The 17,432-nt window shown below is 40.3% G+C and overlaps 1 protein-coding gene across 2 annotated transcripts in view; it reads left to right on the forward strand.

The window, feature by feature from the left end:
- The first annotated feature begins 5,140 nt into the window (after positions 1-5,140).
- Positions 5,141-17,432, forward strand: part of LOC138187862 (octopamine receptor beta-1R) — a 97,322-nt gene continuing 85,030 nt past the window's right edge. For both annotated transcript variants that reach the window (XR_011175273.1, XM_069129084.1), the window contains exons 1-2: positions 5,141-6,497; positions 10,895-11,132. Coding sequence is in view for 1 of the 2 variants with exons in the window: in XM_069129084.1 (XP_068985185.1) it covers positions 5,853-6,497; positions 10,895-11,132 (883 nt within the window). In the remaining variant the exon portion in view is untranslated. The remainder of the gene's footprint in view (positions 6,498-10,894; positions 11,133-17,432) is intronic.

Consider the following 17,432-nt stretch of genomic DNA (forward strand, 5'->3'; position numbering starts at 1 on the left):
GAAGGATTAAGAATCGATCGTGTCGATTACAACTGGTAGTTGTAGCGATACGAGGTTTAAAAAAAATTGGAACGAAGAGAAAATAATGCTTTAATCTCCATGATGGTCCAATTTTAAATCGCTAGACATTTATCAAAGTACTGCAATTAATATGCGCGATGAATAGGGATGAGACGAATTTCAATCTCAATCAAGTCAATTCCAATACAGAGGTTACGTTTCACGGAAACTCGATTACTATTTAGTAGAGATGGTAATATTCGTTTCTGTATTTACAAAACATTCGGATTATGAATCCTCCTTCTGCTTTCAAATCTCCTAACGAGCGTCCGCAACCTTCGAATATCCTGCATTTACGTGTTTTAACATTTGAAAGTAAGATCATAGATGTTCGACTAGATCGATCCATCGAAGTAACAATCCAACCCGTCTCTATACTTTATTATTCGTTCCGTTCATTCATACACACTTTTATTTGGTGTACCTTTCGTTCGAAATAGTACTGGAAGATCTGTGGCGTACGTAACGTACGCAACAGATTAAAATCAGTTGCCGCATCGGTCGAATATCTACGTTAGTGCGCGTCTTGGCGCGCATACATCTGCTTCGTATAACAAATTATTCAACAAACTAACGTATGTTGGAATTATATGCGAATGTAACGTAACCGTAACGTAAATAACTCTTCTTTCCATTGTGGCATCAGTTGCAGAACACCTTACACGTATAACAGACTTTTCTTGCTTACGTCTATACGGTGGAACACGTCATGCGATGGAAAAGCTAGTGTACACGTTGCACGTAGAAACGTTCTACTTTCCTTTTTTCGCAAGATTCGAAGTTGTACGGTTGTAATCGTACGAAAAGGAAAATGGAAAAGAACTGGAACGTCTATCTTGGATTAAAACGGAACGGAGTGAAATGCTGTTTCGTGCCGCGTCGTTTTCACTCGCAGAAGTAAATTCGAGCCTTGAGCCCGAATGCTTTAAAATTGAAATTGAATTTTCGCTAGGTCGACGTTAATTAACATCCTGTTCATTTCGTCTAACCAGCAGCCACCCTATTTTTCGCGCAAGAAAGAAAAAAAAAATGGATTTGGAGTAAATTGTGCCGTTTGCTATATACGTATGCCCGCTGAATCCGGAAGAAGCATACGACGATTATGTTCCGTTTCCGCAGTTTACTCTATTTTTTCATTTTTATCTGTCCATTCAAGAAAAGCAGATCACCTGTACTTTTTAATTTCATGCTTTTCTCTCATTTTTCCCGTTGTTTCGTCATCAGTTCGGTTTCAGTCATTTTAGACGTTCTTCTTCTCGCTCAAAATATTTTACTAAGAACTATATCTTATCGTACTTTCCACTTTATTGTAATTACTACAGTAATTACTATATTTAACTTGGCTAACTGTATCTAATTTGGCTAATTACACTAGCTAGTAAAACTCGAGGAATTTAAGAATTAATTATATTAATTATGCGACGAAAGCGCCACGGATGCGTATCGCATCAAGAGTAGTCTCTCGAAATTTGTCCAACATCGTACGAGAATGATCTGGTAATTTTAATTGTACGTTCCATCCTCTAGCACCGAAACTTGGCCTGTACATCTACATATCCATTTAACCCATTAATTTTACTCATCTCCATATCCCATCTATCAGAAGCAATCGCGCTTTATCTGAAAATCAATTCATCATATTGTACGTACCGTGCCATACCGTGTACCGTGTACCATCATCCAGCTTTACGAGTCAATCGACCAGGAGGTGATAGTGGATGATGAAAGAAACTCTAGATTTTTTTAATTAGAAAACTTTGCAAACAAGTTTCGAGCGCCTCGCAACGAACAAATTGGATTACATTGACTATTTTTGAATAACGTGTCGCGATTTCTCTCTATACTTGGAGGAATATTAGGGACAGGTATAAAGTAATCGAATTATTATCCATTAAAACAAGATGTGCAAATTCTGCGAAGAAAAATAATTCAATATGTATGTTATTGGAAGACGGTAATGGCTATTTCTCTATCGGATAACCTATAATTTCTCTATACAAATTACGGTAAATATTATTTCTAGATACGTATATAACATTTCGAAATACCGTTCATACCGTTCAGATCGGGAGTTCCATTTTTCTTCAAAGTATTCGCTCGTGTAAAGACAAACGTTGATTAATTCACATGGTCGTTGGGAAAAATAACGAATCGAACCTCGAAACGACCAAACCGACGATCCCAAGCTCGAGAAGAACTCGGGTCCGCTATATGCCGGTCGATGCTTCGAGGATCAGGCGCAACCACGTCTAACCGGGGGAAATCGCTCCTAGTGGAACGTAGATTAGCGGGAGGTAAATCGCGTAAAGGTCGCGAATCTAGACGATGACTCCGGCATTGGCCATCGTGGAACGTGGCCATCGGTGAAATTGTTCCACGATCTAACCCTTCTATATCGCGAATAACTTTTATCGATCGGCACACATTTCGTCTCGTTTCTTTTCTCGTGCCATCGTGTCCTCGTGTCCACGTGTCGTGCGAGTGACGCGTTCCGTTCAGTTTCCACGCTCCATCTCTGTTCGCTTCGACCCCTCTTGGCCCGCCAGACAACGGTCTGATCCTACGGTCGCGAGATTGGATTTTCCACGATTTATAACCGCATCGATTAAAAGTTTGACCGAGTTTGAGTCCACGAGCGGGCTTTTGAACGTTGTCGAAGATCGTTGGAATCGTTTACAGCCATGGTTTCCAATATAAGCCAAATTTCACGCAATTCTTGACATTCGTTGATATCAGTTTCGCAATTGAAAGGGATTTATATCTTCTAATAGAGATGCTGTTTCACGCGCTGTATCGCGCGTAGATACGCGTCGATGTACAGTTCGTGTACACATCGGTCTCTCGATCTAGCCGATCGAGCCGTGTTCGACGAAACTTGGTCGCGATACACCTATTGCCGCTACCTATCCAAAGTGTCCAATCGTCGCACGACGAAAGAATTTCTCTCGACGTCGAAAACTTTTCGTACAGCGTAATTCCTCGTTGTACGAAAGATTTCGTTTGGAAGACGTTAACCCGGTTCCCAGCTTAACACGAGCCTACGGATGGATGGTCCATGGCCATGTCGTTTTTAATTAATGGGCAGCGGCCCGGAATTCGCTTCTATCCTTCGTTATATCCGCTGACACGCGGAACGAAGCGCCTCCTCGTCCCACAGCGACGAGGAAAAGTATTTCATCGCCACGCCGGGCGTCACGTAATTCCGACGGCCCTCTCGTAATCTTCTTCGCAAATAGCTCCATCTTGGCGCAATCGCTTTTTAACTAGAAGCTACGGCTCGACCAGGTATCAAACCAACTTTTCCTCGGCTATAGCGTCTCCGTTTCGCAGCTAAATCCTCGAGATAGGGCGATTTCTCATCGATGCAATCTGTAATCGAGAGTCCAGGAACGGTGAACTTGTCGTTTACATGGTGTTGGCAGCTGTTGCACCGTGCAACTCGGCATTCATACCTTGGATTGCTTTCTCACACCTAAAGGCCGATACGTCTTTGTTCCGACGTAAATAGGACGATTCATCTTACCATACGTTACCACGGCGTTAGGAAATTAAACGTTAGAACGACGACGATTTTGCCTGGCAGTGGGTCAACGTTTATCCGTCCGGAAATATCGTGATTCTTCTGCAAACTGGATACGGTCTAAGGGTTCGGATCAAAATCAGATAAATACGCGATACACGTGGTAACATATTTTCACGTTTACACGCATTTGCTTTGTTCTATCGAATTAAAGGTTTATTATTTATTTAAAGGTCGAATTATCGTGTTTTGAAATTAGATTTTTTGAACTTATTTACTTCCATGATATTTTCCATAGAAAAAAGAAACGTAAAAACATACGTTGAATAAACTGGTTTATAAAAATTGAACGTGAATCGTTTCTATTATGACTTTTCATGTCGGATTTACGTTAAAAGCGTCGTTCTTTTTTATAAAAACGTACAAGTCCACGGAACAAATTTTCACGCTATAGTTTCATAGTTTTCAGTCAGTTTTCTTCGTTCGATAGAACCAGAGAATAAGTAGGTTCTTTTTATTTAGAAAAGTCATCAAATAAGATGCGATTCTTTTGCTGTTGGACGATTTCGATCAAATTGAATAATATTTCCCGCTTTCCTTCGATCTAGACAGAATTCTGTGAAATTCCGTTTTCCAGGCATTACTTCGTCAAATTAATTTATCAAACATTGAAAATACCGAAATATCACTCGCTTCGTCCAGTTTATAAAATCAATTAACGTTATTAATAAAATAGAAAAGAAGCTGAAATATCTATGTACAATGTATGATGTATAAGAAAGAAAGTAGCTTTTCTACAAATTCACCGCAAACGTACATTCCTTCTTTGTTAATTCGAATAAACGTCGATTAACACAACAAGTATTTGTTTCTAGATTTTGATTTCGAAACAAAATCACAGTAATAACAGTGGAACCTTCGTGAGTGGAAATTTTATTTTGTCTGAAACGTTAATACGAGAATATGAAATTTAGTAGCGGAGGAGATGTTTGCGATTAAAACTGTCGAGCCAGCTCACGTATGAGCCCACGTATGAGCTTTTGATAGTAGTATTTGTAGCGTAAGTATGTTCCACTAAGAAATTAAGAGAACCAAATCGAGAAGATGTCGAGCGAAAGCAATCTGTGCAGAGAAATAAGAATAATTTGAATAACTTTGTAAGATCTCTTACTTTTTAAATAATTTTCTTTATATCCATCGAATATTTGGTAATATTATGTATGGCAATTAAGAAATGTTTGGAATATGGCGTTACTTGTAGCCTGAAACCTCGTATAATTTATTCCGAATTTTATCCAAAACTTTTCATCGTTCTAGACTTCGCTAGACGTAGACGAAACAATTAGCAAGCTAGTCGGAAATCCGCGTAACGAACATAACTGTTCGACTGTAATTTATCGATCGTATATCTCTGAATTGCAGGAACTAGGCTGCGAATCAAAAGCAAGCGGCATTAGGATAAAACCTTGTTCCAGCCATCGTTTAACTCGACAAGTTGTCACGACCTGTGTAACGCGTTGAATTCTAACGTTGTACGATGGGCCGCGTGTGATCGAAAATGACGCTTCGTTAAGGAAACGGAGACGTTCGAACGAAAATCTCGCAACGAAGAACGCTGGAGAACACATTGGTCAACGATGGACTGGACTCGACGATCGTGGTCGATCGGCACGAGTACACAGCCATTGAGCAGGATCCTCTGTCGTACTGGTAATCGTATAAAGACACCTGCTGCCCAAAGAAGATCTCGCTCGAGGGCCCAGAAGGTACGTCTACTATCCATCGAGGAGTATCCCGAATAACGAAATCGATATCGACGCTCTTAAACGCTCTATGATAAAACGAGTGTTGTACGCTTAACCAACGGAAGAGAAAGAAAGCCGAGAAAATTCACCGTTGATCACCGTTGATCGATTGGCCGAAAGCGCAGAATCGATACGAACACTCTCTTCTATACTGTCTATGTATCCATCGGCCTCAGATCGAAGTAGAAAAAGGCAGGGCCAGTTTAATCGACGGTAGCAAGAGCGGAGACAAAAGCGGAAACAGAAGCAGAAACAGAAGCAGAAGCAGAAGCAAAAGCAGCCGAACAGCTCGACGGAATACATAGGTATCTCTGTCCTAAGTTGACAGATTATAGGCTATATTGCGATAAGGTATCGTAAGGCTAAATTCGGATAAGAGGCTAGCATGATCCGCGTGTGTGCAGGCGGCATTCTCCACGGCCATGACCGAGTGAAGTAGCCGGGGATCGTGAGACGCGTGGTCCACCATGTTGAACGTAATGGCAGCGGTGACGACAAGTCTACCCAGCCGAGTAGATCCGACACCGACATCTTCCAGCAATACCAGCGCTGCATCGGGCACCGCGCCGAATAACGTCACGTCAGTTCCTGTTGAGAATCCAACGGTTGAAAATCTACCCGAGAACGTGAACGTGTTCGTAGTTGTGATCAAGGGTATCATTATGGGCAGTATCATCACGACGGCAGTGCTAGGTAACGCTTTGGTGATCGCCAGCGTGAGAAGGCACAGAAGATTGCGCGTGGTAACGAACTGTTACGTGGTGAGCTTGGCAGCGGCTGACCTCTTGGTGGCCATGTGCGCGATGACGTTTAACGCCTCGGCTGAATTGTCCGGAGGCAAATGGTTGTTCGGTCGGTTCATGTGCGACGTGTGGAACTCGTTGGACGTTTACTTCTCCACGGCCTCGATACTTCACCTGTGCTGCATCAGCGTGGATAGATATTACGCTATTGTCAGCCCGCTCGAGTATACAGTGATCATGAGACAAGGGACGGTGGGATGTATGCTGGGTAGTGCATGGATTTTACCGGCTTTGATCAGCTTCATACCGATCTTCATGGGTTGGTACACCACGCAGGAACATTTGGATTATATGGTGAAAAATCCGCAGGTAAGCTCGATATTCTCAACGATCCCTCGATTCTTCCATTACTACGCTATGAACATCGTTCTTTCGGATTCTCATATTTTTCAATCCTTTCTCATATATTTCAATACGATTGATATATTTCATTTCTTCACGCAGATATCTATTTCTTTGCTCCAGAAGAAATATCTCCCAACTCTTCTTCCTCCATTCCCTCTTCCATTCGAATAGCGATACTTTGAAAAAAAAAAAAAAAATCACATTATCCGTTCGAGATATTTCTCGATTAAAATCTTTATACTCTCTCCGACTAGGAAATTTTTCGTGTTTTCTAAACTCTTGAATAATCGTTAGACGCAATAAGCTCAATAAGTTTGCGAAACATCGACAACGATGACTTTTGTATAAGGATAATGCGCGAAAGTAATACATTTTCTACAACGATCGTTCATTCGCATAATGCAAGATGAATGTTCCGATTAACAACTAGATCTCGTAACGTGTCTAATAAGCGTTCTAACCTCCATAGGAAATTGTGAATACCGACTATAATTCCTCGGGGATAAGAGGATTTGCGCAAGAGGCTTTTCCCCAATTTGCATACGCATAGGTTACGGTCAAATCGACCAATCACGTCCTTGACGTGGTCCTCCACGTAACTTGCACTATTGTTTCCTTGATTGGCTAATTTGGTTATGTATAGCGGTCGATGCATCATGGGAACACCGTCGTGAACGGCCATTGTAAATTCAGAAGTTGCGGCGATTCAATGCCGGAATATCGAATTTACAGCACGAAGGATCAATCGTCGTTTGCTCTCAGCTCGTTTATTCCTGGCTTTGCCAACAAGTTTACGAACCGTATATTCTTCCATCGGTCACAGGTTATCGAAAACGATGCGGTGCCTCCTTTTTAGATCGTCAGCAGCTATATCTAGCGCAATTTCTAACATTAGATCACAATCTAAGATTACGGTCGAAACGATTGTACGATCGTTAGTCGTGATTAACAATTACGAAAAGTTTGTAGGTGGACAAAACGCACTGAACTAAAAGTATCCAACGCGACAACCGATTATACAATGTCTTACGTTAACTAGGCGCGTGTCGTTGAAAAAAGGAATCGCTCCATTTTTAAACTCTCGTATGACCGATTGTCTCGTTTGTTATCTTTCATTTTCTCGAGGCGAAACCGTTTTCTTACGCGATCGTTATAAATGGAAATCTCTACTCGCTATTATTCGAACGATCGTATCGCGTTTAAGGTTGAGATTATTCGGGTAAAGTAACGCTTCTCGGATGGAAATTGCATTATAAAAATAGAATCGTTCGTTAATCTAATGCAACGATTCCCGTGTTCGTGATAAAAATGTCGAGTGTCCATGCCTGTTTCGCTGGCTGGCTGGTTGGCTGGCTGGACAAATCCAATTTAAGAGTATCTTCAGCCGGCTGTAATAAAAATAAACCACCGTGATATCGAGGAGTCGATGCTCCATTTGCAGTTGTAGTATAATTGGACGGGAGAATTCCTACCGCCAGTATTAAATTGCAGTTTCCGGTTTCGTGGTGCGCTAAATTTTTCAATGCTACGCACTCAAACATTTCTGATTACATGACAGAATCGATACGTATACCGGATTCCTTGTTATCGTTATCGTTATCGTCTTTAAACACTAATATCTCTAACGTTGTCTACGAAATTATTAAAATCTCGATTCAATCAGAGAATCGCGCATGATCGTTCGATAACTCTCTGCACGATTATTTAAGGAACCGAACAGTTGGAAATTTGTAAGATCGCTGTTTCTCGAAATTAATTCAGGAATTCGTGGGTCAGTGCGCATGGAGAATCGCCGAATCGGAGTTTAGTTTCACATAGTTATTTAACTATTCGATTGCTTATTTAACAAATAAATAAATATTTACAAATGAAATTGTATCGTGCGATTATACATCCTTCAATTATGCATCCATCAATTTCCTTCCTGCATTATAAACATCTCTATTGCCTGAAACTGCTAACACTGTTCAAATTGTGCGAGCAAAATGCAACCATCCAGCTGTTGTGCGAAAAATCAAATTTTTAAATAATTACAATTTATTTTTCAACGAGTTGCAATTATTCCGAGCTGCAGCGATTCGTAATTCCGAGTAACAACGTTATTTAATAAGGTTAGCGCAAATACGATCTCTCTCGTTAATCGTCTACCCAAAGATTAAAATGGCGTATTTTCTTTAATTAACGCTAACTCGAAGCGCGATTAGTCGGAGATTGGCTTCGTTATTACACGACTTTAATGCAACTTAAGAATAACACGATACATTGTTTCAAAATGAAGTTTACGTAAGCGCGGGCAAAGGTTTCATCTCGTTATACCGCAGGTTTTAGCATAAATTCTGTCATGCACGACGGAAACTGCCATCGTCAGGCAAAATTGAATCGAAAATGTCGCTTTAGCTCTTGCTAAAAAATCAAAACTAAGCGATCGAATAGTCTTTCTCCACTATTATGTTTTGCGCGCTGCGATACATTTTTCATCGATAACCGCTTGCCAATGTTTCCGATATGCCAATACCGAAAAGACGATCTAAGGTTCAGCTTACCTTCAAATAGGGGAATTTTGCTTTTCTTTGCTTCCCTGTGATACACGTCATACCGTAAATTGCAAACTTTCGTTTATGCGTATGTATTATAAAACGCGCGCTATGACTCGCACAGAAGTATTTTACCGATCTTTTGTTAGCTGTTAAATCATGTTTCAAAGTATCAAGAAAACACGGAAACGTTTGTTGAAATATTGCGAAACGCTAAATCCAATTGGTTTCAAAATCTACGATTCAAACTGTATTTTGTTCGTTTGAATTTTACGAAAGCCAAATGTTCTCCTTGTTTCGCGCTAATTTGATCAAGCTAATACGTACGAAGAAAAATGTTGCACTTTGGCGCGTTACACGTTGCCTCGAGAATGGTTATCGTGCCGGTTTAAGAGAAAAATAAATCGCAGCTCTTTGAATAAAATAATACGCGACAACCAGCTATCTCCGATAAAGACGAACGAGAAGTTGTAATGCCAAACGATACTGGTGTTAAAAGAATAGAGAAATAATTGTTTCGACGAGAAAGTAACTAGAAAGAAAATACAACGATACTTTTATCGAGAAACATATAAATTCTATGCTAAATATAATTTTCCACGACTGGTTACATTATATAAGCGTGTAAGACTGTTGCAAGATAGAACTACGATTGTCGGTGGCAGCTGCTGCTGCTCTCGTTCAACTGCCGTTGAGCAAGCTGAAAACATGTTGCATCAATCGATAGATTTAACTAATCTAATACAGTTTTTTACAACAAACTCTCAGAAAATTATTCATTCCTCGTTTCTATCGGAAAATCTTCGCTCCTAGCACTTACATCGTTTAAGTTTCACTTTAACTCGTCGAGTTCTAACTAACTTGAGGATATTGGTAAGCCGGGTAACGAGTTCACTCGTCTTTCCAAAGATAACGAGTTAATAGGCCACCGTGTAATTTATCCTGTTCGTCAATCCCGTCATCCCACGGGAGCTGCAACCTGGATGCTGTAGCTTGTAGGCTCTAGCGTTGATTACATAGGCGACATAGGCGAAAGCCTCGGGAGTCATAAGTGTTCTGACTCCAGGGAATACTGACTGCTGAGAACACGCAAAGTCCGCTTATGCATAAAACTGTGCGACAGCATACGTCGTTTCGCTTAAAGAAAACCGCGATATTTCTATCGTTTGGTTAGCAACTTTAACCGGATTCGCTTGTTTCGATTAAAAAGTGAACTATTATATCGCACCTCTGTATTTCATCTTTTACATGTTTGTTTCGAATGTATGTGGAATCGTTTGGCAAAACGTAATATTCGTTAAGAAACGTAGCTTCTCTGTATCGAAATCACCGATTGATTTTTTTTCGTGCAATCGTTGACGTGTAAAGCGAGCAACTTGGTTACTTTTACAACAACGAAGAAACCTAATAAACGATAAAAGTGCGCTTAAGCCGAACGAGCGAGAGATAAAGCGAGAGCAAGAGTATTCCTCGCGCTGATTTATCGCGTAAACGGTTATCGTAAATTACGTTCATTTATGATAATCATGTTTTATTGGGAAAAGAGCATATAACGAATAATTGATTTTGTTACAAGAGTAGTATCACTTTCCGCTTCGCTCCTTACAAAATCGAGCTTTCATTCGCTGTACTACCGAAAAACGCGACGAAAATTTCTTCGAAAGTTCGCTCGTGCTCGTCGAGCCTCGGATAACCCAGTTCGTGGTCAGCTCATCCACCCTGAAACGATCGTTTGTCAGGCGTGGTCAGGACAAAATCGCGTATCGATCAGGGTAAAATCGCGAGGGATCGTAGAACGGGCGATACAGCGTATCCGTGTCGTTGCAGGTCTGCTCGTTTGTGGTGAACCGGCCGTACGCTGTGATCAGCTCGTGCGTCTCCTTCTGGATCCCTGGCTTGGTGATGATAGTGATGTACTGTAAGATCTACAAGGAGGCTGTCAGACAGAGAAAGGCGCTCAGCAGGACGTCCAGCAACATCGTGCTAAACAGCGTGCATCATCACAGGTCCTCGACCAGACAACACCATCATCAGCAGATGCTGCTTCAAGCGGCGGCCGAAACCGGTGAGTTTGCACTATTACACGTATAACGTTTTAGCGTAGGTAACGTTAGTTCCGCTTCCGCTTCCGCTTCCGCTTCCGCTTCCTGTTCCCGTTTCCATGGCTAAAATGGAAACATTTGCCTGTTATCTCAGAGAAATCATTCGCTTCGTAACAATCATGGTTTCTTCGGTTCTTTCTTTTTCACCATCCACGTTACCCTAGAAAATAGTACGAAATATATAACAGGTTTCTCTGGGTATAGTCTGCGTTAAATTGTTTTAAACGAATCGAACCTTTGTAACGATTAGAAAAATTAACCCATGATATCGAATCCATTATAACGGTTCGCACGACGATCAACTAAAGTGGTTAATCGAAAGAATAAATATTTCAATAGTATAATAAGGTGAGAATGGATGTAAGAAAGGCGGGCTCCTAACATTTTCGCGAAAATTATGGCATAATCTTGCAGTGGTTCCAGTCGTCGAACAACACTGACGTGACACGACATAGAATGATTTTCTTTCTTCGACATTCGCCATTTCTGGCACGAGCCGCAGTAACTCTGCGCGCGGCATTACAGCTTAAAATCAGATAAGATGATTTCGTGCGGCATCCGTTGCTTCCTTTCCCGTTCTTGCAAAGCTTTGCAATGGCGATGCAAAGACACGGTGGAAAAGAATCGCCAGCAATGCATCGAATATCGACATAGCTGCAACATAGATAGAAGCGGGAGAAACGACATGGGAATAGGAAGTCTAATGACGTAGAGTAAATAAAGTAGAAGGTTCGTACGTAGAGTAACCGCGCGAGTATAATTGTACGCGTCGAAACACTGGCTGCTGTAGGCAGATTGACGCGAGGAAAGGAGTTGCAGACCAGACAGACAGATCGCAAAGTGCGTGACTATCGAGGCACTGTCCCCCTCGTAGATATGATAGAATATCGCGATTTTATGTCGTCTCCGACATAATAAAGGTCGGACTAGGATCCTTGAACTTCGTAAGACGGTAGACGCCTGTACGCTACTAAAGCACGATTCTTGCTTCTCGTAAGACGGAAGACAACAGCTATCGACGAGTGATTCTTCGCATCTGCCCCGCGGTTGATCGCTCAACATGGGGGTGAAGGTTAAGAGCAAAATGTTTGCTTCTCTTATCGAATAATTTATGACTCTGTTGGTCGTTGGAGAGTTTGTCGGGCCTAGACGCCTCTCTTGGGGCCCGCTGGGCGGCAATGTCGTAAATCCTTGCCCGTCTCGACCCGTTACAGGTCTCGAACGATGACACGGATCAACGAACGGCGCGAGTGTCGTGCATGGCTGGTTAGAGAAGGACAGAGGGGCCTCAATGCAGCCTTCTCTCGCTATTTCCATGCCGCATCCACTTACACGCTAACATGTGATCACGCGTGGCGTACTCTATCTTTGTACGTGTCGAGTTGCTTATTTTGAATTCTTCGTTAGTTTATTACACTATCGAAGAATCAAGAACGTTCGTATCATTTTTATCATTAATCGTTTGTCATTTATCGAGGAAGATAAAAGCAAATAACGATATCCGCACTACGAACGCCCACAAATTGGCGGTAATCGACTGGAAAGAACGCAAAAGTCCAGCAACTTTATGGTTGTATTCGCGTCTTTGATCTTCTTCGTTTCAACGTGTAACGCGCAGATTGTTATGAAGCAGGATCGATCGAAAGGATGAAGCCAGAGATATGCCGATTTTGGGGTGAACGCGAGCTCTCGAGGTCGATGAAAAACACCTAAACGTTGAAGTTTGCAATCGCGTTTTGATCGACAGGCATTGTGGTTTATAGAATTAAGGTCGTCGATTGAAAGCGGTCGAAACGGTTGAACCGATTAAATGGGATTTTGCGGTCTCCTAATAAAATCGTGGTTTTCCGCTATTTTCGTTTATATGCTGGACGATGACAATCGGCTTCGTACGGCTTCCGGTTATTATAGACGAATGGAAAGACTGGTCGATTTCGAGGATCCTATAGAAATGAGATATTTAAACGCGGTAAAGACATTCTTGAAATTTCCTATCCAGTTGGGAAAGAGTCTATGGGAATAGTCTATAGATGCCTAATGTAGTATAGTATATTGCCCGATAGCCTAATAGCATACCATGGTTGTAATGTCTGGTACGTAGAACAATGTTCTACTTAGATTCCAATTTTAATCATTCGTCAGAAAAATATAAATTTGCACAAATTTACTCGTACTCGAGTCGAAATAAAATTCAGTCTAATTAGAATTCAGTGGAATTAAATTCGTACGCTATAAGGTTCGGTATCGTAGAGGAATTGTCTCAACTATATACAAATTGATGATTTCTCCTCTTACGACTTCCATTTACCGTCCAATTTACGTAAATAATCGACGATAATGAGTGCATATTCCTATAATAAGCACCGTATGTCCTCTGGAACAAAATTGTGCGAATCGTATTCGCGCACGACGAAACGGGTGTTTTGTTTCTGGCTGACAATGAGTCGTAAAGCGCTGTAAACGCGAGCGATGAGGCATGTGTGCTATTCACTGATCCAAACATGGCTGTTGTTCGTGGGTGTCGAAAGGTCGGTCACTCGAAAAAAGCATTAGCGTAAACTGAAGCGTGCGCAAACGAGTCCGTAAAAAGTCGCCGTCGAAAAGTTGGTTTATTTCTAAAATAGTTTTATTTTCTGTTTCTACCGAAAAATTCTGATCGACGAATCGCTCTTACATATGTATATATGGCGTACCCCTTTCCCGCTTGTTTTTCCAGCAGTTTGTTTTTATTGCGTTTTACGCGTGAAAGGTTTCGTCGCTATTCATCGCCTTCATATTTATTTTAAAAAGATGTTGAAAAGGATTGATCGGTACCTATCGGTAATTGGACAGATTTCTTTTTTCCCATAGAAAAATAGGAATAAGTACAATTTTTTGTCCATCGTAATTTTACTTAATAATAACTTAATAATTTTGTAATACAACGGATATAAGGAGAAAATCGAGGCGAAAATCGAGGCGAAAATCGAGGCGAAAATCGAGGCGAAAATCGAGGCTATAATCGAGGCGATAATCGAGGAAAACGTAACGTAGATTTTGAAATAACGATGTTGGCAATTTTCCTCCATTTAGCAAGTTCTACTCTATCTTTTATTTCATTATTCTCGCAACAGAGGAACATTTGCCCCATTTGATAATAATTGTACATCCCTCGCTATTGCATTTCCTTTTCGTACCACGGTTTTCAAAATTTACCATTTCCGCTTCGTTCTACGTTATCGCATACAGCGTAAGTTGAGTTGGAACTTTTGCGTTTCCGAAAAAATTCATTTTATCCTGGTTTCTCATTTTTCTCGTTTCAACTAACACTCTACGATGAATAAACGATTAGAAAGAAATGGAAAATGAATCCTAATTCGATTCGCTGTTGGAAATCTTGATTAGATAAGAAATTAAATAGGAAGTTTCCTACATCGGTACATATACGTATATACCTTCTGTGCCTTGTAGATTCTTATAGTTCTTCTACAGCTATATGAATTTGAATGTTCTTGTTATTAGGCTAATTTGCATAATACCGGACGAGTGCTTATTAAAAATCTCATACATTTTTAAATTTATAAAAAGTTCGCGTCTCGGAAAATGTATAATTTCGAATACGTTTTGGTAGTTGGTCGAATAATGACATGTACGTATTAATGGGTACGTATTAATGCTTAATGGGCTTGATGGAACGCGTTGTAGTGGAGTTAGAAGCTACCGAAGAATGTTCGCGCTATCGATTACACAATCGAGAAGTACGAGTTTACAAAGCTCTTGGAAATGACTGCAGACTTCACTGAAACTAACACTTGTCGGGTTACGAGCCGCCAAATGGATAACTCTGTGACTGTACGTAGTTGCAGGACATGTACGACACGCAGTAAATAAAATTGAATTCGACAAGACCAGACAGCAATTGTCATCTAGATCCGAATATCATTCGATGAATTTTCACATCTACTGTAAAATCAACTTTCCTATTACTTTTCAATTCAAGAGCTAATTAATGAGATTTTACATGATCTGTAAAATTCATTATCTATAAAAATGCTAAAATTTATGATTATCGAGAGCGCGCAATAAGGGTGTTTAGACATCTGGTGGCCATTTTGCCCGAGGGATAGAGTCTGGTTTAGGTAAAGAGTCGTAACACCAAATCCCCAACAATCGTAATTACGTGCAATTAAACGAATAAATAATCGAAATGAATAACAAGCGAAAAAAACTACAAACAAAATAAATTAATAAACGTAACATGTATCTTCTTTTTATCTGCATTAAAAATGCATTAATATCGCGCATAAAACACAAAATACTTAAAACACTAACTAAATTTTGTTTATCGAAAAAAGAAACGCAAAGAAAACCGTTACCTGTGTGTGCGTGTGTTTATATACTTATAAATCATCCTTTAAATGTTTTCAACAATTGTTTGAACGAAAAAGAAAGGAAGGAAGAAAGGAAGAAAGAAAGAAAGAAGGAAAGAAAGAAAGAAAGAACGAACGTATAATATTTAAAAAAACAGCTTTATTTTCTAATTTCGAATCGTTGTTTCTTTCTAATCGTAAGATGCAAATCGAAAATCGTTAGAAACCACCGATAAACAACATACTGATACAGCACTGCTACGCTTTGAACCACGGTTCACAGAAATAATCGAACGAATGGTGGAAACGTGATCGTGACGCGATTGAAACTAAAAGGGGATGAAGCGGTTGAAAAGCACAAACGATGTAAAGGAGCCGTGCTCGATTCTGCGTCGCCTTTAATGACCAGTCATTAATAACGGCACAGTACGTGCGGGAAATTTACGAGCGCGTCTGTTCAACTGCAGTTGCAACGAAATTACGGATCCGCTACAAGCCGCCCCTTCTCCGTTCTTGATGCGCAGAGGACTCGCCGGCCAGCTGACCTTGACCCTTAAACGTATCCTGTCATCGTTGGAATTTTGTTCTGGTAAAAGTTAGGAGGAGTCACGATCGAAGAGAGGCTAGCGGCGTTCGTTATAATTTTCGCTTCTGTCTCGTTGATGTTTCAACAATTTTCCATCTTCACGGTCTATACCTTCACAATGTTTATCGTATAACATAGTTAGGCATAGTTTGCGTTTCGATCGTTTTTTTCCGATGCCAACAATCATGTTCTATATACGTTTCGATAGGATTTCTTGCGTCTCGACCAGCGGCCTTGACCTCGCACGATTCCACATCATCGGCAACGTTCGAGCTGAATGGTGGTTAACAGATCGAAAACGAAGGGATGGGTAGCCGTGGAAGGTCAGGGTGACAGTTACCGACCGGGTATTTTTATTCTTGGAACGTTGCGAATGCAGTTTTATCGCGGAGAGACAAGTTGTTTTTGGTTACGTAAACAAGGAAATTTCCGGACTGCATGACGAAGGAAAAGTGGCTCGTTACATTCTTGTCACGAGAGCTGCAATTACCCTCCCAATGTTAACTCCGAAGAGCATGTAAAGATTAACGCCACTACTTTTTTTATCTTCAGATTGTTATTTCTTCCGTTTTGCTTTTCTTACGAAAAACGTTTCATAACTTCCATGAAATTTCTTCAATGGAAGAAAGTGTCGAGTTTCATAAAAATTGTCGAAATAAGTAAGGTCGACGATACTAGGGTTGAACGATAAGAAACGAACTAATTAGCAAATATTCTTTTATTTCGGTATTATTATTCTTTATTACTATCTTTTACTTCTGCTTTGAAATACGCTGGTAAAATTATCGTTAGCCGCTTATTACTTAACCTCCTTTTAACAATTTCTTTTCTATTATTTTATTTTCTATTTTATTATTTTTTATTATTTTTTTTTCTTTTTTATTAGAGAAATCTCATGCGTGGATATCGTTCGTTCGCGAATCATTCTTCGACACGTTCTCCGGTCTTCCATCCGTTTGGCTAATAACGGAAAATTTGACGGGACGTATTATTTTACCTATTTAATATTATGGTTATTCGCGATAGACTAGCAGTTTCCTCTTTTAATCTGTTATCTGTGGCTTTTCTATGACCAAAATTAACGATTTATTTCGTTGTACATATATTATTAAGAATTATCAGTTATAACCTTATAAAATACTGAAATACGACAGTTGCGTAAAAGTTACTCGTAACGAAATAAAACTGGAAATACGTCATGATCGTTATTCTCATTCTCCGAGCTGTGCAATCTCAAGAGTTGACATTTACGTCAAGCAACGTTGCTTTTATGACGTAAATACAAAATGGTACGATATTAACTTGACGTTTAAATAAGATTTAAATTA

Source organism: Bombus flavifrons, chromosome 15 (genome assembly GCF_040668555.2).
Source record: "Bombus flavifrons isolate JBK064 chromosome 15, iyBomFlav1_principal, whole genome shotgun sequence".
NCBI classification, from domain to species: Eukaryota; Metazoa; Arthropoda; class Insecta; order Hymenoptera; family Apidae; genus Bombus; species Bombus flavifrons.